The 27,237-nt window shown below is 36.7% G+C and overlaps 1 protein-coding gene across 1 annotated transcript in view; it reads left to right on the top strand.

Annotated features, from left to right (window-relative positions):
* Positions 1–5,270: 5,270 nt before the first annotated feature.
* Positions 5,271–27,237, top strand: part of MYBPC3 (myosin binding protein C3) — a 62,962-nt gene continuing 40,995 nt past the window's right edge. Inside the window, exons 1-10 of the mRNA XM_065838051.1 lie at positions 5,271–5,428; positions 14,504–14,770; positions 17,269–17,364; positions 17,630–17,716; positions 17,824–17,972; positions 18,980–19,097; positions 20,509–20,557; positions 21,803–21,847; positions 24,198–24,254; positions 24,953–24,955. Of these exons, the coding sequence (XP_065694123.1) occupies positions 5,404–5,428; positions 14,504–14,770; positions 17,269–17,364; positions 17,630–17,716; positions 17,824–17,972; positions 18,980–19,097; positions 20,509–20,557; positions 21,803–21,847; positions 24,198–24,254; positions 24,953–24,955 (896 nt within the window). The 5' untranslated portion in view covers positions 5,271–5,403. The remainder of the gene's footprint in view (positions 5,429–14,503; positions 14,771–17,268; positions 17,365–17,629; positions 17,717–17,823; positions 17,973–18,979; positions 19,098–20,508; positions 20,558–21,802; positions 21,848–24,197; positions 24,255–24,952; positions 24,956–27,237) is intronic.

A 27,237-nucleotide genomic window follows, 5' to 3' on the forward strand; every position in this document is an offset into this window, starting at 1 on the left:
TTGCTTTATTCTCAAGGTCGGGTTTAAACTTTTGCCCAGCTAGTCTTTTTTATTCCTCTCAGCCCAACTTCTCTCACATGTGCCTCCAGTCAGCTTCTCTTTATGTGAATGGTTCTCAGTTCCAATATATTTATTAGGCCATTTATAGTTTTCCCATCCCACATCCTCTTACAGTTTCAGTCCTATCACCTACTAACTCCCAGTTCTCTTCCCTTACTCCCATTTGTACCCCAGCTCCTCATTCAATATTCTTGTCCTTTGAGCACCTATTTCAAATCCCTCTCACAACCTCTAGCCTCGATTTTCTTCCTATCCACACCCTTCAGTCACATATTTTTGTGAGTAAAGTGTAGGGATACAAAATGATTGTGCAGAAGAAAGCTCAAATAAGCAGGATCAGCATTACCCAGATGTTGTAAGCCCTTGTAAACTCAAGCTCTGTCAGTGAGGCCAAGAGTCTTTGCGCCACATAACCCAGAACTCTGAGTTTCAAAAGCACAAAGGAAAGAGTCTGCCATGAAAGGGGCCAGCGCTTCAGTGAATGACTCCAGTTGGGCCTGTGCTCTGCATTTGAGCCTCCTCAGCTCTCCCACCATTCACACCAGTAAACCTGCAGCTCCTGAAACTGAGACTTCATTATACTACCTTGTCCTCAGAAACTGCTGAATCACAGAAGGGATGATATTTTCACAAAACTGAGAGGCAGAGAGACAAATGGAGACAAAAAATCAAATGGCATGACAGAAACTAAAAGCAAAAAAAGTCCCAAGTAGAAAAGTAATATGCAGATTTTCCACCTGGATAGCTACATTTGGGCAAAGTCATAGCCGTCTAAAACCATATCCTTTTAATAGGAAGTTGGCTACTCTTATTAGAGGTAGGAGCTGCTAACTTTGCCTAGAAATAATAAACCCTGAGGTTTCTCTGCATAAGCTACACTACAACTATTGTAAATCAGGAAGATACATCACACAGCCTGTCACTGCAGGCCACTTATTACTGTCAGTTTTGAACTTGACTTTACATGATGAAAGCCTCTGTCTGAGACACAGAACAAGAATTTCAGGCTTGCAAGTTAATTCCTCTGACAAAGAAACACACGCTTTTCCTTCTCATTTACTTTTTTAGCAAAGCCCCAGAGACATTTATTATGTGTTGCTTCATTATATTTGTATATCAGTTTCATTTCAATATAGGATGAAACTTCATATACTTTCTAAAAAATAGTCTAGTGTTGTGGTGCACTGGTAAGTAGTTATCACAACCCACTACACATCTGTTTTGGGCCAGTGTTGCCATCTCTATCATATATTTCATTTGCATAGCAGTTTTGTTACTAAAAGTGGTTAGATAAATAAATAAATAAATAGAATGAAGAAAATGCTAGAAAAAGTTTACTGTTACTGCAATGCTGCCACCTGGTAACCAGAAGTGTAATAGCAGAGAAAACATTCATTTTGCTCTGCCTTGAACATGCAGACACTATTTTAAATAACATTTAAAATCACAAAAGCTGCAAAGTTACAATTGGAATAGAATCATTTCCCTGCATCAGATTAAATCATACTTGTGGCTCTGTTTCATTGAGAGGAAGAAGTAACTCATACCCTCCCCAGATTAAACTTGATTCTAAGTCCTGGAAAGTATCTACAGAGAATAACCAGCTAAGGGACTGACTCACCACAGTACTTGAATTAAATGTGCCTGATTTTGAGCACACAGTAGTCACAATAAAGTCTATGTTTAAAGTTATTCATGTCTCCAGTAGCTTACTGAATTAAAACTATATGACTAAATGTTTACAGAAAGAATCAAATCTACAGTGAGAAAGATATGGACTAGATAAAATGAAATCCTGAGAGAAGAGATCCAAAGAAAATGAGATGTCATAGGCCGAAAATTGATTAATGAAAAAGAAGATGCTGCAATCACATTAAATAAGTATTTATTTAAACAGAGAAAAAAAAACATATATAAATGTTGGGAAACATGAAATACATTGGGAAAAGGCTTCCACGCACTTATGAGAGTAGACCACTCTTCAAGTCTAAAACAGTTTCTAAATATCTGTGATAAATAAGCAGGAGAGAGTGCAAAACAGAAACAAACTTCTTTACATGATCTCAGCAAGCATTGTTGAGATTAACTCCTGCACACTATACTCTCTCCATTAATAAACAAATGCAGAGTATATTGTCTAGCTTTTCTTTCCAATACACAGTGCAAATCCTTCATCATCTTATTATATATTTTTAGCAATCTGTTATCCTAGCATATTAGATTTTTTAGATTAGCATAAACTTCTTTCAAATTCCCTAGGAAATTATGGCTCATAGACAGTTACTGGGATACTGCCCTCAAACAACACATCCTTAGAATTGAATCTAATGAATGACTGTATCTCCTTTGAATGGCAACACCGTTTCGATCATCCCAGAAATTTCCAGAGAAACATATTAAGATAATTATTTTGCAAGACGTGATGACAGGATGAACTCCCCCTTGCCATCAAAGTGATGGAAGTGACCTCTTACAGACATGTCGTCATCAGACACATATCTGACAGTTCTACAGACAACTACCTGACAATAAAAAAGTGGCAAATAAAGGAAAATGCTTTTGTATATAACATCAGGTTTAAAACTGTTATAATGTAAATTAATGTATTTTTTTGTCCTAAATAATTTGAGGTGCTGTGACAGAAGTATAGAAAACAACCAACATTCAGACACTGAACGGCAATTTCTGATCTCCCAGAACAAGAGGATATTAAAAAACGTTGGAAAATTCTGAATCAGTAATACAATTCCTATTTTTACAATGTGTAAATGTGTATCAGGAAGTGTATGGGAATGTGTACTTCCAATGTGTATTGGAAAGTATTGAGTCCAAGGAGTTAATGTCATTTTAGAGATAAATGAGTATTTAGGTGAATCAATAATATTGAGAGTTCCAATAAGTTAGAAGAAATAGTCAATATCTATTGGCATTCAGAATGAGTTATCTGTTAGATATGCATTAGCCAACATTTAATTATTGTAAAGTTCTCAGTTCTTGTTTTGAAGCACCTCCTACTGGACACTCACAGAGAACAAATATAGGCGTGGAGCATATGATAAATACTACGTGTGCATTTTCAAGATTTTTTTATAAAAGTATATATTTATTTTAAACCTACACAAATGGGTCTAGTTCTACTTACCCTGTTTTAATTAGTGGTAGTAAAGGCCTATCGTGCTAAGTCAAAACCCATCTTCATAACTGAACAATCTTTTGAATCCAAGTCTAACATAACATGTTAGTACACTACGTATTTTATCAAATCGAGAAACTCAGAACATAGCATATTGGCTTTCAGTAGAAACAACTATTTGCTAATAGGTGGGGGAGAAAGAATGAAGTAGCAAAACTAAGTTCTTTTTGCAAAATGATCCCTGAGGAAGATTAGTATATTCTGATGGCAATTACAAGAGGATCATGTTTTAAAATAATGCAGAAGTGACTTCTAGTCCCCTAATTTTCTTTGTAAGCATTATTTCAAGGACACATACTAGAGAGGCAACTAAGCTGAGAAGAAGCATGGCTCTGATCACAGTCCACAGATTAATTTTCTTTCTCCATATCAGTCTGTGGTAGCTCTGCCTCTTGTGACCTCTATTGTGCAAGGCTGCAACAGAGACAACTGTGTTCCAGAAGGGATCTGGATGCAGTTCCAACAGTGTGTTGAGGATCAGCTCTGAAGAGGGAGTTAATGGCAGCTCTCTAGTAGGGAGAAACATTTAAGAAAGGAATAGTGATCTTCAGTAGTTAAGCGACAGCTTTTTCACACCATGGGAACCAAGTCCTTTGAAAGAGTTCAAGATAAAGCAAAGAGTTGAGATTTCCTGACTCCCAGTGAAATGTCTCAGGCACAGGATAGTAGGTCAAATACATATCATGCTAACTTGTGCTCCACAGAGGCAGTGGAAAATGTACATAGGTGACATCCTGCCCATCTTCCTCACTCATATGTAAAAAATTCCTTCAGGGAAAGGAGAAGAAGTATTTGGCCCAAAATCAGGAGAGGTAGCAGCAGTCGTTCTTGCATGTTGACATTCATCCCATCAGTCTACCCAGAGAGTCAGACGTGAAAGACACAAAGAACAGTGACTGATGGGCTGCACGCACACTTATCTATTCTGAGCTTCCTGCCAAGAGCAAAAATCCTTTAGACTAAGGTTTTTACAAGCTTGTAAAACTGAAGACCACATTTTTTTTAGATTATTTTAAAAATATTAGTGGTAGCTAAAATGTCCTCAATGCTTGGCCTACAGAGTTCCTCTGATAAAGCTCAAAACACAACAGACAAAAGTGACAGGACATGGATATACCACCTTTTCAATAGAAGAGTGATTGTCCACAGTTACTATTTTGACATATGCTAAATGTATGAATAAATAAGAAGCAATGACTGAAGCATGAAATGGCAATACCAGAGTAATTTTCTAGTGAGATTTCCCTCAGATCTTTTCTATATAATTAAGCAAAAATGAAAGTTCTAGAGGTATCAAAGAGAACATTGCAACTATTTTTTAAATGGCACTTCAAAGGAAAAAAAAAGACTTACTAGTTTTCAAGAAATATGTGCTGCAGATTGAGTGCGTGGATGAGGAGGGAGACCTGATACTATTTAAGTAGTGTAATGCTTTTTAGTTGTGACTGCAAATGTCAGTAATGTCTAAGTGTCACTGAAAAAGAAAATTCTTTCCTGAATGTCCACATTTAGTTCCACAAACACAGTCTTTGGTAGAAGAGAAAGAGGGAGAAAAAACAAACAAACAAACAAACAAAAAAAAAAAAAACCAACCAAACAAACAAACAAAAAACCAACAAACAATAAAAAAGCTGTTTGAGGGGCTGTTCAGTTCTGACCAAATTATAACAATAATAAAGACAAATAGGTAGCAAGAATGCAAGCAAATACATAGAAAAAGTACAGAACCAGCATACAGGAAATGTAACTATCATATCTAATTTGTTGAATGTGCCATAAACATGGCAGTGTAGAAATTCTTAAACCATTACGTATGTGAAGTTGGAAAATGTACTGTATGCATGTGCCACATAAGATTGTGCTCTGGTTTGTACCAACAGATCAGTGGTAGCCAGTCTTGGGTGGTTTGAGCTCTCTGGCTCCTGGAACTTGGCTATATTTATCCCAGCTGATGTCGCCTGTCAAGCGTGTCCTGCTGTCGATAAGGTGCCGTAGTTGACAACAGTGGGGGACCAAGGGGGAGGAGCAGGATGGGGGCTTCCACCAAGTGTTTCTTTAGGGGGTTTCAAAAGCCCTGCAGTCTCATTCCTGCTTAGCTTGGACCCTGCTTTCCAGATACAACTGGGAGCTTCATCAAAAACATAGTGAAGATGCCAGAGCCTGTAAAGAAAACAGGTAAGGAACATAACTGACAGACAAAACCTAAAACCAGCTTGACAGAGAAAAATGTAAGTGGCTTTTGCATGCTAGAGAAGAGAAAAGGAAAGGAAAGGAAAGGAAAGGAAAGGAAAGGAAAGGAAAGGAAAGGAAAGGAAAGGAAAGGAAAGGAAAGGAAAGGAAAGGAAAGGAAAGGAAAGGAAAGGAAAGGAAAGGAAAGGAAAGGAAAGGAAAGGAAAGGAAAGGAAAGGAAAGGAAAGGAAAGGAAAGGAAAGGAAAGGAAAGGAGGAAAAAGAAACAATATTTGATGAAGTTATAAATGTAAGAGCTGCTGAGTGATCTTGCAGAGAAACCAGTAACTAGTTTGGCAACCCTCAGCCACAATTTTCTGAAGACACATAGGATGAGGAAAGAATAAAGGTGAAATGCATTTAATTCTCAGATTCTTTTTGTTACTCATTTCCTTACCCAGTCGCCTTTAGGACTCTGAAAAAAAGCTTGCAGTCTCTCTCTTGAGCAGTTAGGCAATATAAACCTCTCCTGGTTTGGTTTGGTTTGGTTTGGTTTTTGCTGATACTTTTGAGGAAGTGTAAGCAGAAAACTTTGATGGTATTTGTTGCTAGTGAAATCTCCATGAAAATGAAAGCAAACAGCACCTGGTTCAGAGCTTATTCTTTCTAGTTCTTCCAGTCAGTGACAGTAGAGCTCTAGCAAAAAAGAAGACATTGTACTGTAAAGAATATATGCATATTTATTTTTAGTCACCCTTGTCCATCCTTTCCCCTTGTGCCAGAAGATAACTAGTCATTTTCAGAAAGCCAAGGTCATAGAGCCTTGTGCAAGTCCTGCCCCACTAGAAAAAAATCAGGAAAATATTTCAGATTTAGAAAAGTTCTAATCTAAAACTGAGAAACAATCACTCAGAGGCTGCCCACATAGGAAAGAAGGGGAGGCCTAGGATGGGCTGAAAGGTGCAATGAATCTGTCTGAAAAGGAGGAAGAGAGCCTGGGAAGCAGAGGTGGGGAGAGTTTAGCCTCAGGACACCTGTGTGGGTAGAGGAAGACGTCTCAGAAGCACTTTGTGTCCACAAACAAGTTTGGACAAAAAGCTGTCAAAAGCTGAAGTTCCGATTATTTGAAAAGTGTGCACACATCCAATATGCAAGGCTGGAGAACATGATACTAAATCTGGAATTCTTCTTTTAAATCTCTCACTTCACTGATGCCAATGTATGCCCAGAATCGCTACTACCTGAATGCACAATACAAGATGGACACTTTTTTATTAATGTACTGTTTCCAAAGTTGGTCAATAATAGCTGTTGACACTTAATTATGTAGGCCTTTGTGCTTTGCAAAGGGCTGAAAAGGCATCAGTCTCCTGTCAGGCTGGTCAGTGGGAAAATCTTCTGTGGTCACCACAACAAAAGAAGAATAACTTTTTAAGAACTTTGATTTTGGCCAAAATATTTGGAATAAGCCAGAGCACAAATCCAGCCTGCATCTCCCATTAAAAACTGCAAAGCACCAAAGCAAGATTAACTCCAACAAGATTATTTATGTTTCCTCTATATGATAACTCTAAAGCAACAGTGGTGTCACCAACCCTTCAATTTTATCACAACACACAATTTTGTCCCATCATTTGATGTGATTAAAGCTGCAGTTACTGAGATCAGATAGATATAGAATTATAAATTAGAATTATATATATTAAAAAGTTTGTGCCAGAACTTGTAATTGTAGATAAATGCTTGAAAAAGATAAGCTGTAAAGATTCAACAGTCACCCAAAATATAAGACAGTCATAATTATATTCTGTTTTTGGAGTCATGTGATTTTTGAGATTTATTGAAATGTCTAATGCTTGTGACTGACAATGCTTACAAAAAGAAATATGATGGAATTAGGCAAATTTGACAGTGTGATAACCAACTGCCTATAACATTGCCAGTCTCCATGGATGAGAGGCGACTTCTCTGTGAAAATGCCAACCTTTGCTAGCTAACAGTGAAACTCTGTTCCAGATTATTTATCTAGAGAAATCTAACAGGTGTCTAACATCAGAAGTCCTACACAAATCTTATGAACAAACCAGCCCCAACACTGTAATTATCACAGCAGGGGGAGGAAAAGCTCTTATTACCCACTCTGAGACAGAACCAGTCACATGCTCCATAGCTTCTAGAGGGGATCTTCTCATTCTCCCAAGAGACATTAATCCCTTTGGTTTTCTCTTTCATGTTGTTTATATAGTTCAAGCCATTTCAAGATGGGATAATGTTGAGCATAATCTCAGGAGGGCTGAATAACCATCTAGCAACTCATACAAAGGAAAATGCTTCATGCCAGAGAATGATTGGAGATATTCTGCCTATATCTGCTGTTTTAACAAACCTCCTAACATGTAAAAACAAATAAAGAAACAAACAACCCAAAAAACCTGAAACAGTGAAGTAGATTTTCCAACAGACATTCTTTTACTTTAAAATGTATAACTAAAATACTTCAGGATAAGGTACTACCCTAATTATTTACAGAATACCAAAAGAACTGTCATAGCTTTCCTGAAAATCTACATGATCAGCAAGAGGATTTAGATGACCCGTAGCAATTTAGTGTCAGAGCAAACAAGCCTACACAGAAAAGTGTCACTTTTTGGATGGTTCTGTTGCAGAAACTTTATGTTCTCCTCCCTTTGATTTAAACATTTCATAATTAACCTCTGTTCAAAGGTTTGCTTTCTGGAAAATTTTGATTGATTTTTTTTTGTTGTGAAAATTCAGAAAAGTTAAAAAAAAAAAAACCAACCATTTCCCTAACAATATTTTGTGACATTAAGAGGAAACAGCTGACATTTTAAACACCACATTTACTAGATAAATGGGACTTAATGGGAAATGTGCATTACTAAATCTGGAAAAGGAGAAGTCTGGTATTACTCACCTTCTCTGAAAATCAGTCCATTTTTATTCAGCTGTTTTATAGATTGAGGAGTATAGATTTTGCAGTTCAGATTAGGAAATTTTAATGAGGGTTTATAAGTAACCTGACTTGTAAGTACACAGAGGCTATTTACATTAATAATTAATAATAATAATAATCAGTGTTGCATAATGAAGAGTAGAGTCTGAATATAAACTCATTTTACATTCACAAGCACCTAGCACAATAAGGTACTGCTCCATGATAGTGAACTTCTGTGCCCTACAGTGATACAAAAATTAATAATAACAATTAATACAGATATATTTTCCTCTTTGTGAGTTAAGATTCAAAGCAAGCTGAACATTACTTTTCTCATTTTACAGAAAGTATGATGGATGCAGAGAGAGAGAGAGGTGATTCTGCTTAGTGAAACTATTCCTCGCCTATTGCTCATGTTACAAGAATTTACAATCTCAGCTGCTGAAGTAGTCAAGGAATGATAAGATTGAGCAGTTCAATAGCTTTTGAATCATGGAATGATTAAGCTTGTAATTACAAGAAGCCACTTAGGTCCTGACAGAGGAATGTGTAGCATCTTTATATAGTTCCTCAGCAAGGAATTTACAAGCTCCGTTACTAAGTCTGCTTATCCAGTTTGGCTTTTAACTCAATGGAAGAGCAAATGGTATAAAAGGAAAGCTGGATGCCAAGTGGAAGTACTAAAGCAAAGATAAATTTTCAACAAGAAGCCTTAACAAATTAAGGAATCTCAAAAGCTAATACTGCTTTCATAACATTGATTCAATACATTGGGCAGATACATATTTTAATATCAAGTACACAGAATGTGCAGTAAGATAACTCAGCTTTGTGGGAGAAAACCTGTGGCTCTGTTTTTTCTGATAATACTCATCATAGATTTCTGCTGTAGTCTGTAGCATGTGCATTCAGCTGGATACACTAGATTCTCCTGAAACATTTATACCTTTAACAGAAAGGCAGGAATAGTAACAGGTACTAACAGGTACTAACAGAAAGGCAGGAATATAATTTGAAAGCCTTATCTAACACACATTCTCCCGAAGTGCTTATCTCCCCCTCCTCCATGTACATATCACTAATGAAAGATGAAGAGCTGAAGTCAGAGGATTACTTTGAAAAGTATGAAAAAAAAAAAAAAAAAAGAATGGCTCTCCTCTATCACTCTATGTAGTTAAAAATCACTCTTGTGGAATCTATATTTCCTGACTTTAATTTCGAATACTTCACGCATACTTTGAAATTCAGTGATTTTAGGAAAAGGTTTTCACCTATTGTTTGTGATTCTTAACAAGCCAAACTATTTAGAGAATACGGCTAGGAATTTAAATTATTCCAGTTAGTTAAACATTTTTTAAATATACGTCTCATCTCCATTTTTTCTGACAATAATCAAATGTCTCTTCTAGCTTCTAAAACTAACCTTTTTTCTTATTAGGGACACAACAGTCCTTAGTAGCTATTTGCTAACAATATGATGCTGTACAAAAATAACAGAGAAATATTCTGCCTCAAAACACCTAAAAAGTAAAAACCTAGTAAACAGATAGTTCAACAAGAGAGCAAAGGAAACAATGATCAGTATGACAGATAGTAACCTGGGTAGTAGCTTAGTCATCTTCTAGGTTTTTGCATAGGAGAGTATGAACAAGTTTTGAAACAGAGTAGTAATCTAGGTTGATGGTGGATGATAGGAGATTGTTTCAAAGCAAGTCAGAAAGTAAGGGAGAAAGCATGAAGGTGCTAATATGAAGATTTAATAAATGGCAGCAGCAGGAAGGTAGAACACTAGTTTTATTATTTTATTTAGGAGAAAAGTGAAGGAGGCTGGTTTGGGAACTTAAATTATTTCGTTCTCATATAATTGGGCCAAAAGCAAATGTATTTTATATTTCTTCAGCCTCCTGATTGAAAGACTAATTAATACATTATTTTCAAAACACAGTGTGATCATGGACCTCCAAATAGAGCATTTTATTACTGATTAATGAAGCTGTAACTCATGTAACATACATAACCGTATGGCTGATGTGTACATCTTCAGGTGTTACAAGACTTTTAAAGGATGGGTACTGCATGCACATTCTGGTAGCAACAGCATTAGCCACCGAAAAGTTTTCTGCGAGACTATTGCAGACCACACAAAGTCTGCTTCCTCTTCTGCCTGGTGCAGGTATTTGCTGGTTTACATTACTCAGAAGTTATATGAAGTTCTTTGCATTATGGAAGCTAGACGTTATTAAGAAGGTCTGAGATATGAGAAGTGCTGAAAAGCAGGTTAGTACAAAGTGGCTCTCGCATCATTTTCTTTCATTAGCTCCACATCCCTCTTCTCACCCCATGTTAACTCCCCACAGCAGTTCCAGTTCCATCCCCACAAAACAGACAGATAGGCAGAAACACACACACACAGAGCACATATTGCTCTCCTTTCCTCCAATAATTCCTGTCACCAGCAGCACTGATAACTCACGTACGTCTCTGCCATCTCCCCAGAACTGCTATAGTATGTTAGTACTAATGTCACCTTTCTCTCCCCTTGTGCAGGGTGGGTTAGAATTCACTGGGAAGCACAGAGTTAACAAAGTGGGTGGCAGAGGACATGGGCTACTTGGTCATCAGGTGCCCCAGCCCAGTGGCTCCTAAGTGCATGTTCCACGGGAGTCTGGATAAGCATGTGATGGTGCCTGAGATCAGTCAGTGCCTGACAGGCACAAGAGCTGTAAGACATTCCACAACATCACATGAGAGGTGTCACAGTCATTGGGTTTTCCACAGCCTGATGGTGGTGGTCATATCCAAGAGTGTTTTGAGTATGGGGTGGATATATGGAACTCAGAGGGGCGTATCTGGGCAGAAGCCAAATGCTAAAGTGAGAGAGATTGCCAGATGGAGAAAGTGTTTCTGATAAAGGCAGGGAAAAGTGAGGCTCTCAGGAGAGACAAGTTCTGAATGGTGGTGTTTAGAAACATTCCTAACGAGGAAATAGCTGGATTAGATTGGTATAGCTGCATAAGAAAACATCTGCTGGTGAATTTGGCTTTATGTGTTACTTAAAGTAGCAGCCAAAACGAAGAAGACCAGGAATAGCTGCTCCCTCACTTCTTTTCCTTCTGTTAAGCAGCCCGTTTTCCCCCAGAAGGGAAAATGACGGTATTCTCTTCACATGCTTGTTCAGCAATCTCTCTTCTGCATCAAAGTAATTTCCTGTAAAACCTGCAGCTGTACATCGCTACTTTTCCTTTGCAAATATGAACAGTGAAAGATTAAAGGGAATACGGTTTAATACAGAGAGACACTACTTTGGCCACCACCACCCACTGACACCGAAACTCAAATGAAGGAAAATGACCCTTAAAATCTCCTCTACCTGTGAAAAAGTGGGTTCTCAGCAACTGTTCTTGCAGGCCTTTATTCTCTTGGGAGATTATGGGCTTTTCCAATTTTATGCTTTAGTGGAATTATTCATAATTATTTTATGTTGGGGCTGAAATGAGTCTTTTGGCAGGAAAGGGAGAGAGCGAGAGAAAAAAAAAAAAGACAAGGAGACTTACGTGTAAACTTCTACATATTTATATACGTTTCCCAAAAGTCAGAAATATTATGTGGTGGTCGAGATTTCTCACTGTTCATGTAGTTCTGGCCAGCAGTCTGCTTTTCTTGAGTCATCTAAAGTAAATGTAAGAAACTTAATCACTTTGCAGGGTGTGAAGCAGATCAGAGAGTTACTTCCAAGTATGCAAGTATTGAAACCCTGCCACTTGTAGGCTGGAACCTTTACAGGCCACATTGCTGTTAAGTAATTAATATATTTATAGATTCTTTTGTGCTTAAATAGAAGAGTGATGATGATAGCACTCAGAGACAAAAAACATGCCTCTTAGTTGCTTTATCTTTAGCGTCACAGGGAGGGGAGCCAGATAGCAGGTATTTCAGGAGTGGGTTCCAGAACTGACCTGGCTCTCCCTGGTGGGGTAGCCTGGCCACCTTCACATGTCTTTTGAATTATGTACATCTAACCCACAGTCTACAATAACTCTTCTGCAATTATTCATAGTACATTGCATCAAAGTATACTCTGCTGTGTTATTTACTGAAGTGCAATGCTATATCAGAAGATGTGTAACTGGTAATATGCATTTGAGTATTATGCTGTAATATAGAGCTGTATATTCTACACAGTACTACATTCTTTTTAAGAACAATTATACCACTTACAGGCCTGAGGTTAGAAAAACCTTAAATAAAAGCACACAGGAACATTTCACTCCCAGAGGAAATTTCGCACACTTATATCTTATTGTGGAAGAAAAGTATGAAGAAGAATACAAGAGAAGGCCAGTCAAGGCTCCTATAGGCTCAGTGCAAACCAAAATTGTTTTTCATCAAATATATAAGGACGGGGCTGAGGGAAGGAAAAAATAAAGAGAAAAACGTAATTTTGGTGGTAGTGGTGTTGTTTTTCTATGTATAACAGAGAGGCAAAATACGATACATACTAAATGCTTAAAGTATTTGTAATTGATACTTTAATTGATGTTTAAGCAGCTTTGAATCCTTTGCAAAACAATGCAAGAAATGTGGCCTGTATTATGACTAAAGCCCAAAGGTCATCAGACGAAATCTTTGCCGAGGTAACTCCACTGAGGTAAATTAATTTATATATACTGTAGGAACAGAGATTTTGTGCAATGAACAGATGGTATTATTGGTAATATACCATTTATACTAACTAAAGCACCTGTTTGAACAAGTGTAAACTAGTTATTTTAAAATATTTCTATGTCATGTTCTCTTCACTTTTACAAAGCAGAATCAAAAGTTTAAAGCTAATTATAACCACTGTTGTGGTGTTTAGAATAGATCTTGTTGCTGCCAATGTAAAAGAGCCATAGACAATTTGCCACAGAGGTGACAGATATAATTAAATGTGATGGAATTACTAATACTTTATAAAAGCATGATTATGTAGGGGTAAGTCAATTAAAAAATTGACATAATGATGCACAAAAACCACTCAGTGCATGAATCAGAATGTTAATTACTGGTATTTTTATCCATGAACATAGATCATGGCAATGAGCAAAGAAATAACAGATTTAATTAAGACCAAAACATGAGCACAAAATTAAGAACTTAATTCAAAATAAAGGTGAAGACATCTAAATAAATAAATCAGGGCAAATAAATTAGTAAAATAAGTTACCTTATTAAAATCTAATCTTAAAAAATATTAGGATACTCATGTACCAAAATCACAATAAACTGCTTGCTTTCCAAATTCTTGTCTATTGTGCTACTTCGATTCTATATGAAACAAACCAGAAAATTTGGTTTACGCTTGTTCACACCATATATTAATAATTTAATTCATTTTCATTATGAGTATCATAAGTGCTTCTTGACACAGAGGAAATATTTTGATCCACCTTATAATTAATTAGAAAACTAGTTGTTGTAGAGTGCTACATAGGCAAGTACTTTAACTTTTAATCCTGAACTGAACATTTGAATGCAAATAGCAATTTATATCCTTTTAGCTGGATGAAATTACAAGGGCCATCACAGGAATGTGCATCCCTTTCCACTAAAGCCTTCATCAGTCAAAACAGAAGGAATAAAAATGAACCATTAATTTCTTGTGGTATATTAGGATACAGGTTACCGCACAAACTGCAGTTTTGTTGGAAAAACAGATCCTGATCCTGTTCAATAACTGCATTAAGCAACTGTTAGGACAGAATTAATATGCCTAAATAAAACTGCATGACAAATTCATGTAGGTAGCTTGATATGTAAGAATACATATCATACCACCTTGTCATATCAGAGCATTCACTTATGAAAAATCAGAGTTCATTATGGGGGAAAGAGGAAGATGGACAGTGAGATGCATTTGTTATCCATTCCATTTTATTTCATGACAATATGGAGAAGATATGACATCTTAGAACTTGATAAACACAAAGACAATTCCACAACTTCTCTGTGGAAAGTATTGTAATATATATCTTGCATGGGCAGATGGGAGAGAAAGGAGACAGCTGTTGCAGCCACAACAGCTGACTACACCAGATATGCCACAATTGCAAAACAGATTCTAGCAAGTCCTCTCTCTTTTTTTAGTTTCTGCATTTACCAAGAAGCCGAAGACAACAGAGGTGACAGCCGGAAGCACAGCTGTGTTTGAAGCAGAGACAGAAAAAGCCGGCATCAAGGTGAAGTGGCAGCGAGCTGGCACGGAAATTGCTGAAAGTGAGAAATACATCATCAAGGCAGAAGGAAACAAGCACTCACTGACAATCAATAATGTAGGAAAAGAAGATGATGTGACCTATGCTGTAATAGCTGGAAGTTCCAAGGTCAAATTTGAACTCAAGGTCAAGGAACCAGGTAGAGCATTTCCTAGGCAATTCTGATTTCATCATTATTTCCAGTCCCACGCAAACTTCATGAATGAGGTCCAAGGAAATCACCCTAACTTAACACTGTAAAATTTCTCCACCTGCAATACATCTGTTTTGCCCAGTTATTGGAAGCTACCTTTGCTGTGGCTAAGACACCCATTTCCAGATATCAGAAGTCCACACCGTGGAAATCTTGATATACATCTTCAGAATCCTCTGTCGAGCTTTTCAACTTAAATATTGAAAACCAAAGCAAAGCTAGTGTAATCTAATCTGACCTAAACTATGATGTCTACATTTTAGGACTGATTTTTCTTTTAATTATGATTTTATTTAAACACAAAATCCAAACAATCAACAAAAAAATTACAAGTTGTGCTGTAATGTTTCTACGAGTTTATACCTTCAAAAAAATGTATCTAAATCACCTGCTAATAAAAATGTATATTTCAAGAGGGACTTGAATACAGAGTAACCTTAGTAATATTTGTATATCACCTGTTGTTACTGCCTCTGCATGCATTACAGGATCAGTTAGATGAGAAACTGAAAAACTCCCACAGGCTTTTCCTGGGAAAAAACTGTAAAGAGTCAAATTCTCTAGAATATTTGTATGAAAAAATGTCTGAAGATGCTGAGGATAGATGAAATAATTCATTTTTTGAAACATTTTGACCTTCCCGATCCTTTTTTCCCCTCCAAAATGCTCCCCATTTACCACTTCTGGTATTTAAATTTTCCCTTTTTATTTTGCTGAAAAATCTTAAACTCGGGCTGCTTATATCACCTCCTCTCCTTTGCTATCATTGTTTATTCCAGCAACATGGTGGCAGTGAGATCTGGTCAGATGAAAAGACACCAGTGAATATTTAACAGGAGTCAAGACATCCTGTTCCAGATGAATGACAGTGCATGGCAGGTTACGAGGAAGGGGAAATCCTAGTATGGAGTAGGACAATTTAACAGCAATCAAAGCATATACAAGTATGACAGGTACATACTATGCTAGTTAGATCTTCTTCATGGTGTTTCAGGTTAGTTGCAGGTAAAGCCTGCTGCAGGCAGACAGCCTACAAATAACTTAATAATACGAATAACTTAATAATAACTTACTTAATTTGGAAGCGGAATAATGACCTAAAAACACCTTTGACGTGGGGATGAAGATATCAGGATGCCAATGGAGAGATAATCTTCCTGTATACATTATGTATTGATGCCTCAAAATGAGCCTTTTCTAAACCTACACATCCAAGTTATGGGAGCATCTACACTACATTAGAATAAGGTTTAGTTCTTTCCAGTAAAAAATGAGTTAAAATTTATTTAGACAAGATCCAATGGGATACCATAGAACAATAAAAGTGGTAGAATTTGATAATTAAGTATTAAATAATACGGATCTAAAATCACATTGTTTTCTTTCAAGACACAAATACAGTTAGGGTAAAAAGTATAAAGTTCCTGAGAGGAGGGCTGACTCATGTTCATATGTTCAAAGATACTGTCTTGTTTTTCAGATCTTACTAAGATTAGATTGATAAAGAGTAGCTGGTTTTCCCATCATTATTTTCACAAACAATAATAATTTCAGCTCTTTGTAATAAAAAAATGGGATTCATAACCTGCCTAGACACAGCCACCTCCCTTTGTGACAAAGGACCCACTCAAGTTACTCATCAGGTGGCACAACAGAGTCAGAAATCTTTGGTGGAAAAGATGTTGCAAATAGCTGGGAAACAGCACATGAGACTTGCATGAGAGGTAGGCAAAGTCCTTTGGATGTGGCTCCGCTACCTATGGAAAAAAAAAATCCTCCTGCAACTGATATGTTTCAAGACATTCTACCTCCCTCCATCTGCCCCAGTTGCTCACTCCTACTCCCTTTTCCTACATTTCTGACTTCTCCGTTGTGCCAAATGCATTTGCCTGAATTTGCCTGTGAGGTCATGGTTTAATTGAGAGGCCATAAACCTCCATGAGCCAGGGGCAGAAATCATAGATGAAGTTTTAAAATACTTTCTCCATATTGATTACTATCAGTGTCTAGAGCTTTTTCCAAGCTGCACACAGCAACAGCTCTTGGAAAATTATATTCCAACAGCAGTGTTAAACAAAATCTCATGATTAGGTGAATTGTTTACAAAAATAATAATTGCATCATTTTTCATTATCTTTTCTATGTAGACCACTGAAGTTAACATCATACAACAGTGTTATTCAGCTGACAAGTTTCTACACGTCAAGACTATAGAATTTAAAAACTCAGGCATCAGTTATTCTGAGGCTCAACAAAAGAAAAAGCCTCATCATACAGCTTCAGCTGGCCCCTTTTCCTTCCAGCACATCCTCTAAGTTCTAGAAAACCACAGCTAATTTGTCTGCGTTTCCTAACATCTATTAAAAGCTGTTATTTTGTAAAATTTCTTCAGAAAGGAAGTAAAAACATTCCTTTCTCTAATCTTGGCTTACATTCATTTCCAGAAAAGAGTGAGACAGTCACTCCTGCTGAAGCTGCTCCAGCCCCAGCTGCCCCAGAGTTGCTGGCTCCACCAGTGGAAAGCAGCCAAAACACAGAAGGTAACAGGGAACTAACACCTTTCTCATGTCTGGTTCATTAACCAAAGCAAAGAACAGGAACAAGGAGTCCTTGGAGTCAGTGAGGTAGAGACAATAGCTGAAAGCTGACCACTGGTGATGAATGACAGAAAATAAAGAATAAAGAATCTGAGAGACAGAAGAAACACATTGAGATATTTTGAAATGACTTATCAAATTCACTATATAGCCTGTAACAGATGCTGATGCAGAAAGTTCCAGCTAGTAACTCTGATGTTTATTTCAGTTGCATCTCCTGGGACTCAACCAGAAGAGCCTCTGGACCCTATTGGGCTCTTTGTGACACGACCCCAGGATGGAGAAGTTACTGTTGGTGAGTAAAAAATGTGAGTCAAGTGGTGTTTGTAAACTGTACCTGTTGCTTGACTATTTAGCTTAAATAATATTCATAATTTTATTTTACCCTACTTCCCTCACAAGGTGGAAACATCACGTTCACTGCCAAAGTGGCAGGCGAGAGCCTGCTGAAGAAACCATCAGTGAAATGGTTCAAAGGAAAGTGGATGGACCTGGGAAGCAAAGTGGGGCAACATCTCCAGCTACATGACAGTTATGATCGAAATAACAAGGTACAATCAGCAGAGTAACATTCTCAGTCTTCTAGATACTAATCTTCTAGATACTAATCTAGATACTAATCTGGGGAAAATATAAGATAACACAGGATGTTTTCATATTAAGGTACACAAAGCTACACACAATGCTATATTTACGCACAGAAGTCTGTTTTGACCATGCAGTCAAGAGATAAGCACCAGATACAGATTCTTGCATACTTTATCTATGATGAAATGAGAAAATGTCTGGACCAACAGGGCAGAAATTTTGCGGTATCTACAGTTGCATTCCCACCATCTTCCTCTCAAGTAACCAATACTCACTATATTCAAGAAAAACAAACAAACAAACAAAACAACAACAACTACAACCAATCAGATATTTAAGTATGGTCTATCTTGGTTTTCATACACCAAGAATTCAGCTATTAGTGTTTGAACTTATTCTTCTCTTGCATCTGTCTACTTTAAATAGCTAAGATCCATTTTTACCACAAATGGGTTGAAAGATACACAAGCAGGAATACAAGAAAGTCTGTACCACGATTTCTCATCCTGGGTGGTATGTGAAACGCTACCACCCTCTCCTGGATAGAACAGAACAGACTTGCTCACATTAACCAGTCCTTTTGCTGATTTTTTAAATGTCCTGTATCCATCCTGTGTAAACACTGCACTTGTTTAATGAATGCTCTGTTCCTGATTCCAATATACATGGAATTACTGTATATGATGACTGCACACACCAGTACACCAGCATAGTTTGCTAATATAACATTGTATCATCTGTAAGACCAGTACTAATACTCTTTAGCTATTCCTACAGAATTGGGGGGTATATGTAATTTTTACAACAGTAATGAGTTACATGTTCAGGAAGTTCTTAATTCTAAAAGAACATAGAGGCATGTTTCATCCCTCGTCTATTTCTCTCCGTGCCTTAATACGCTGCATTCTATCTCTCTCTTTCATTGTTACATTTTCTAACTTATGAATTATATCACTGCTGTCTGTTCTAGGTGTACACCTTTGAAATGGAAATCATAGAAGCAAACATGACTTTTGCAGGAGGGTACAGATGTGAGGTGTCTACCAAGGACAAGTTTGATAGTTCTAATTTCAATCTGATTGTCAATGGTAAGATGGATTCCTGCCACCTTGTTTCTTCATTATTTTTTTTCACCCTTATATGCCCACTGACAATTCTTTTTGGTACATAGTAGCTACTAGGCAAGCATACATCTGAAGTATAGACCCAAAGAGCTAGAGATACGCTTAGGCTCACAGATGAGGACTGGAATGGGTTGACAGACACACAGAGCACTAAAATAACACTTAGATGTCATTCAAGTCAGAACTATGATGTTCTTGAAGAAAGCACACAGAAAGGCAAAAATCGTCCCAGCTTTCCTCTGTATTTATTCTGATTTCAGGTCCATTCTCTCATGATATTTAATTCCACTAGACTAAAAGAGAGGTCCATTCTTGCCTAGGCAAAAGCTCAGTAATAAAAATGGTTACTTGAAAAGAAAAAAAAAAGGGGGAGGGGGGTGTGAAATTGAAAGATTTAGACATGTGACATTATTTAAAATTCCTTTCTTAGCCATAAATTTGAGTCATGCAGAAGCACCTTGTGTTGTAGAATTGCTTTAAGATGACTCATTTTACATAATCCGTGGTGCCACCCTCACAACTGCTATACTGAAAAGCTTATCAGCAATTGAAAAGGAAGTATATTTTAACATCAATTTCCCCCTATTGTGGAAAGGTTTAGGTAAAATTTAACAGTATAAGCATGGACCACCTGAAAGAGTTGAACGTTTGCACCATTCCTTGTTTCAGTGGTTCTGTTGAAGGGACCACAACATTAATTTGCCTCCAGCAACCAATGAGCCTAATATGCAAAACTTAAAGTTTATCAAAGGTACCCAAGCAGCAGCATTCATTTTTGAAGTTTCACTAGTTGGCTGTAGGACTCATAAGTCTTGGGAGCTGCGATTGAGAACAGCTTTTCCCCGGCAGTAGCAGTACATTTATTCATAACAACAGGAGCTTAGAACAGAGTAAAAAAGTTCTCTCTGTGCAATATCCTATATGGAGTTTCTATATATCTCTATGTATTTCCAGGAATTTACCTTTGCTTTCAGAGGATGGATTACAATTTATTATTAGTAATAATATTCAGTTGATATCCAGTGGTTTTCTCATTAGAGTTTAAATACTCAGTGAAGCCAGTATCGAAACTAAAATTTACCAGGAGGAGAACTGACAAACAAGAGATAAGACGGTTCATCATGTTGCAGGTGGTTATGAAGCATGAGACAGGATTCAGTTATACACGAAACACTGAATGTTGAAAGCTAGTTAGTGAAGGCTACATGTTTAAAGATGATGCTTCAATCTTTCATTATGTAATTGATCACAATTTACAATTTAAGAACTTTAGAAAGAAAATGCCTGCAGAGGAAAAACTTTAGAAAAAGTACTGTATTTTTGCATTATTTTGACTTGCTCTCCCATTCTTTTCCATCACTTTTTGTCACATCAGAAGCACCAATAACTGGAGACTTGGATATTCGTGCTGCTTTCCGACGCACGTGAGTACCTACAGTAGAAACTTATGTAGATAAGTTTATATTTCCATGTGGAATTCATTACTTTCCTAGACAAAATTAATTAAAAACAAGGCTGTTGTACAAACAAGCACAAAAGTGGGAATGTCTACTAAGAAAATATTTCTACTATTAAAATTCTATATAACTCCTAGAAATCATCTAAGACAGATTAGACTTTGTATTAGCATAACAATCATGCTTGTCTTCAATTATGCAATTGATAATCTGTATAATTCTACCAACAACTTCAGCACATTTTTTCAGACATAGACCAATAGACAACAAAAAGATTCTGTGTAGTGCCTAGTCTTGACTGGGTCTGGCTTGAGGAACTACATGTACTTGAATACAAACATTTGCTACACAGAGAAGTAGAGTTTGATGTGAGCTCTATAAGCAGCATATTACTGATAACATTAATACAAGCATTTTGATTGTATTTGTTTTCATGTTCTATAATTATATATTAATTGAATGAAGACAATGATACTGAAAGTGCCTGTATAAAAACTCAGACATATGTAGGTCTTAGATATTAAAGATTGCAAGGTATAGCACTGGGGTTGTAAAGGCCGTTCTCCCCACATCTATAAAACTGTTCGAACTGATTGATGTCTTAATGAAACAATGTTCCCTTGTTTTAGTAAAATTTGCAAAATTGGTTGTGTTGCTTGTTTTGTTTTGAGGTTTTAGACATTAACAAGACGTGCTTTTTCACTGTTGAGTATTTCATCTCCCTCTGTGTAATTCAGTTTCTGGTTTAGTCTTTAGATATTTTTGCAAAGTTACCAAGCCAAGAATATTCCAACAGACATCTATTACTCTAACACAGGACACAAATAATCTGTGGCAGCTCTTTGAGTTTTTCCCTATAAGGGCTATTTTTATGAGATTTTTCTAACATTATATCACAAAGAACTAAATAAGGCTTGCAGAACGAACTTACTCTCAAAGCCATCTATATGTAGCTGACCAGCCTCGCTGTGGTACCTATTGAATAGATGACACACTGCATAGCTGCATTGTGTTATTGCACTGCAGTGAAATTTGGCTTCAAGAGTTTCTCTTCTTGCTAAAACAAGTAGAAAAATGTAGAATCAATTCAGTGTGAGTGCAGTGTGAGCAGCTTCAGGCTGTTCAGCTTTTCAGTTTCTTTTGTAAGAATGGAACCAAATTTTGAACCGAACTGTTTAAATCTGAAGCTTTGTTTTTGATACCCTCACTCAGGAGTCTGGCAGGAGCGGGCAGACGGATGACTTCAGCCTTTCTCAGGTAGCCACTGTCTGTGTCAGCAGACAAATTCAGGTCTAACAATGAACTGTCTCTCTCTGCATAGGAAAAGAAAAAGAAAAAACCCACCACCACCAAGAACAACAAAAAAACCAACCAAACAAAAACCACACAAACCCCAGAACTAGCTGCAGCATACATTCCAAATAAACCTTCTTCTATAGCATGTAGTATTTATGAGCTCAGTACATGCAAGTAAGTAGTAATGTAAGACGAATATAAATAAATGAAAAGATTAGTTTGATAGTTTAGTGAGAGGCAGATTCATCTACAGAAAACGCATGTGTTTGGCAAGTGTCATCTTCTCACCATAGTTAGAAGAAAAAAAGTAACTTCAAATTATATGCATGTATTCTCCCTCTGTTTTACATGTGTTTCTCTCTACTGAGCACATCCTGACTAAAATTGCCACTGCTCACAGACACACATGTATACGAAAATCTGTTGTTTCCCAGCACACTCTCCTACCATCATTAAATTTCCCACCCTGTCTCTTTTGGTCCCAATGCCTTCTACCATAATGGAAACAGGATCATTAATTAATTAGAGAGTCTAATCTGAGATTAGACTTAACTCTGTGCATGTTAAAGCCACTATTAGGGTCTAATTCTTCAGAAAAGCTAAACATTGATTGCTGGGCTTTCCTGAAATTCTGATTTAAGTGTGACCTAGGAAGCAGTAAGGTGACTAGTTATTCTCCCAGCTGTAGATTCTGATTTCTTGAATATTTGATCACAAGAAGCCCTTTTCAAATCTGGGATTATACTAATGATTTTTATGTACATTTTATGCCTGCAAACACTGAAAATCTTTGGAAAGTGGGGAACAAACTGGCCAAAAACCCACTTTTCTGTTTGAGCATTATACCCAGAAAATTGTGCTTTCCAGTATTGTACTATCTTCAAAGTAATCACAGAAGTAAAACCAGTACTTTCTTAACAAAAAGATATATTCTCACAACATATTCAAAACTACACTAATTCAAAAATTCTCACTAACCTTGCATTTTCAAGCAGCACAAGATGTTTAGCACTTGTTTCTCTTCTGTTTTATTAAAAGTACTGTTAAAATACCCATTGCTTATCTGTTGAGGCTGTTCTCTTACTTTTAAATTATTTTTTTCCTGCAATATTAAGTTTTCCTGATATTCTAGTTTACACATTTGCAGGCAGACTGATTTGCTCTGAAGCAACTAGCACTGTGTATTGACAGACAGCTTTATGGGCTAAAACTGCCACCAGTACAAGTGAAAAGAATAATTCCAGCATATAAACAATAATGAAATAGAAGGTGTTGCTGCTGGAAGAATCTGAATGCAGTGAGATGGCATTACCAGATTCTTATACTCAAGACAACCGAGATAGCAAGCAGCAGATCAACATTGATGATGGGAGGCTGAGATGAAGAAAATACATTTGAATTTCTAAACCCACCTGAATGGAAAAAAAAAAAAAAAAAAAAAAAAAGACTTTTTTTTCCTAAGTTGAATAATCAATAGTGATGGAATACATTGTAACTCCCAATACTTTGATATCAAATCCCTGCAGTGAATTTTAGGAAATAAACCCAAAAGAAGTTATTTTAACAGCTAAAACACATTTGATTCAGGACACCCAAAATAACACTGTGCATTCCATCTGAGTTCACCATATGCAACAAGAATTACACATTCAAAAAACTCCTGCTTGTGGCTTCTTGTTCTCACGAATGAATTCATCACAAGATTGCTTGCCGTGATGCTTTTTGAACAACTGCATATGGAAACTCATCTCAGAATCAAAGTCAGATCACAGATTTCCTACTTTAACTCTCCCAAGCATCAACAGTATGACACTTTTTCAGTATTAAGAATTCTGGAAACACGAATAGCCTTAAGAAATAATTACAGCTGGGATAGTGCTAGAAAAAGTGGGTTTAGATTGTAAAAAGTCCCACAAAAAAGTTGGTTAAATACTGCCCCACACGGTAAACAATATCCACATTCCTGAAACAACAGCTTTCCAAAAGCACCAGTGATTCTCAAGGAAAGCTTCTGCAACATCTTCATGATACATTCCAGAACAATATGACCACCAAATTAATACCATGTACAACTTTATCCATAATTGGTACAGAAAAAAATACAAGTTGATTCAATATATTTCTAAACCTATAAGGACAAACAGCCTAATTAAGTCACTGTCCATGTCATTGTACATTCTAAGTCATCCTAAACTACTACATTGACTACTTCTCTGCAAAAAAAAAGATAAAATCTACATAATGTTATAGTCTCACGAGCTATTCCCATTTCCTTCTGAAACTAACCCTATGGTTTTCTCTTACTATACAGTACCGAGGGACATGAAGACGGTGGAGAGTTTAATTTTAGTGCCCTACTGAAAAAGAGGTGAGTAAAAATCCATAGATTCAGAGAAATAAAGTAACCAGCCTCTGTTGAGCAACTCTGAAAATACTAAGACTAGAATAAGTGAAAGTTTCATAAATTCAGAATCCCTGTAGTTTTCCTAAAGCAGCTCTAACTGGAAAAAAGGATGACAGGTAACTATGGCAACTTCTCCAAACACACAGCATTTGCTACATTTTTGCTAGGTTTATACTGGAGGGGAAAAAAGAAAAAAAAAGTTTGATCTTTCCCAAGATGGAAAATGCTGGGACTAGGCTAATTACCTGCTTCCACCAGCGCTTTTCAATTAGAACAAAGAAACAAAAAATAAGTTTACAATACCTGTCTATAATGATGTCTTATCTATATTTTTCTGTCCTAAGTTTTCACAGTTCTTCAAATCCGAGAGCTGGGAAGTCAAGTCCTTTTATTAGATATCTAAATGTTACTATTACACTATACAATTATATCTTGTATAGCTGTTTATCTTATATATAAAAAGATATTCTGTGTTGTTAAAATATCTTTTACTCTTCTAACTCTAGTTCTTATTTCTTGAATTTACTTTCACTTTTTGGGTGGAATTTCCTCCCGCTCTCATCCATCCTTACCACATTTGTTTTCATAACCTGTCTGCTTATGTTTTTCTCCTTTTACCACCATCTTAATCTGGATGCTTTGGATGCCACTGTTGCCAACAGAGAGTAAGATTTCTATTTCATTTTATTATAAATACATGGGTCAGACTGAATATAAGAATCATTTGCTTTGAAATAATGCATGCATCTTTATCTTTCTTACATGTAGAGCATGATAAAAATGAGATAGTATGAAAGAAAAATATCAACCACCGATTTCTGAGACAGAAGTCCTTTTAAATTATTAGTAAAAGTTAAGGGTGGCTCATTTAATACTAATCAGTGTATTTCTCTGGATGTTGTTTGGTTTTCACCATCATTTTCTTTTAGAAGAAGTTTTAAATTGTCCTTGAATTTCCTGATTTTCTCGATAACCTGCTGTTTAAAATTCCTATTGTCATAGAAATTAAAATCAGAAAAATCATTTGCATAATATGCCTGCTGGTGCCGATCAAATATGCAACAAAGTGTCGGTCCAGCCATCCTTAAACATCTTAAGTGAGCATGCTACTGAAGTCACTTATTCCATAAATCTATTGGCTTCTCAGTTACAAAACATTTCCTTTTATTCCAAGGAAAGTTTCCATTGCTCATTACCATTCCATGACTGGCCACTCACTGTGTCTTTCCATCCTCTGAAGTTACCATAAACACTTGACATGACAGTCATATTTTGCAAATCTAAACTCATTTAAGTTTTCTCAATCAAATAATTGGATACATGTTGTTGCGAATCTGTGTTCAGTCTCTGCTCAGGTGTTGGTATCACTATTTCTGAAAAGTGTTTTTATCTTCAAAAAGAGTACAGCATCATGTAGACATTTGAAGTAGTTTGGGTATGGAAGGCAATAAAGCCACAATAGCCTCATGTTTCGCTCAGGTTAACTCATCCAAATTTCAGTGGGGCAAGGAAGGTCAAATAGGTACACAAACTCTGTATGACACAATAAGCAGTGCCTCCAACTGGAAGTGAATTCTGGCTTTGCACTAACACCACAGCCAGATCTCTCAAGAGCACCAGCTAGACAGACAGAAAGTGGTGGACACACTTTCTATAGCTGACATCGATTTCAAAGTTTCTTGTTTGATCACAAGCCCCAGAGAACTCCAAAACAAAAAGTGCATTAGAATTGTTTTGTAACTCTAAAGTAGGGAAAATGCTTTCTGAATAATGGCAGTAATCAGAATTGTACAGGTTTGAGAGCTCAAATAGAGTAGTTGTACACACAATCTAATTTCTATAGGAAATGTAAGGCAAAAAAAGAATTTTTATTCTACATCTATTAATTTCAAATAAATGGAGATGAACATGAAAATATTTGCATAATTTCATACAGCATCTCCAGCTGGAATGAAGTGCTAAGTACTATGAGCCCTCTCCTAATGCCTTTCACTTAGGTTTTCATAATTAGTTTTGAGCACTGACAGAACTCTAAAAAACTTTTTTAAAATTATAAAAAGTAAACATCTCCAGTATTTCCAGGAATCTTCAACTTGTGGATTTAACTGTTCATTTTTTTTTAGACTAGAAATATAACTAATTAAAAGAAACTTATAAATGTCACTGCATTTTATCAGTGGCTTTGACCTTTCTTGACTTACAAATCTCTGTTTAGTGAATTTAAGCATGTTGATAAATTCACTGCTTCTTGTTTTTCACAGCCACTTTAGAAGTAACCTGTGTATCCTTGTAGGCTTTGCACACTACAGGTTTAAGACCACTCCTATATTAAGGAGAACGTATAGTCATAAAATCTCACCATGGAATGAAAGCATTATTCATTAAAATAGAAAAAGGGACCTCATGCTAGGGAACTCTCAAGAGCTATGCAGATTCAAATGGAATTGAAAATTATTCTTTCACCATTTCTGCTTTGTCCCACCTAATTGACAAGTGCCCCTCAATCCAGAGGTAATGAACATTCCCATTCTAATAAAGAGAGCTTCATTTAATACTATATCTCCTGTGGCTGTAATTTAATTAACTGGTGTTGACATACAGATGTCATGGGCCAAGGAGAGGTCATTAGTAAGAGGAAGGGAACAGCTGTCACAGAACTATTAAATGGGATAGTGAGCAGAGACCTTGAAGGAGGTGACAGCTGACAGGTCCAATCAGTTGACAGTAATGGGATAGGAGGGAACCATCTCTGGGATGTACAAAAGTATTTTTAACCCCTCCACATATGTTTAAAATGTATCAGCTGCATGTTCCATTTACAGCAGGTTCACTAAGCTGTATCTTAATGCCCCCAAGTGCATAGTTAACCTATGAGGTGATCACTCTGAATAAGGATTCCCAACATCGGGGATGGCAACGTAAGGGTGGGAGAAATCTCAGGAGTTCA

Source organism: Patagioenas fasciata, chromosome 5 (genome assembly GCF_037038585.1).
Source record: "Patagioenas fasciata isolate bPatFas1 chromosome 5, bPatFas1.hap1, whole genome shotgun sequence".
NCBI classification, from domain to species: Eukaryota; Metazoa; Chordata; class Aves; order Columbiformes; family Columbidae; genus Patagioenas; species Patagioenas fasciata.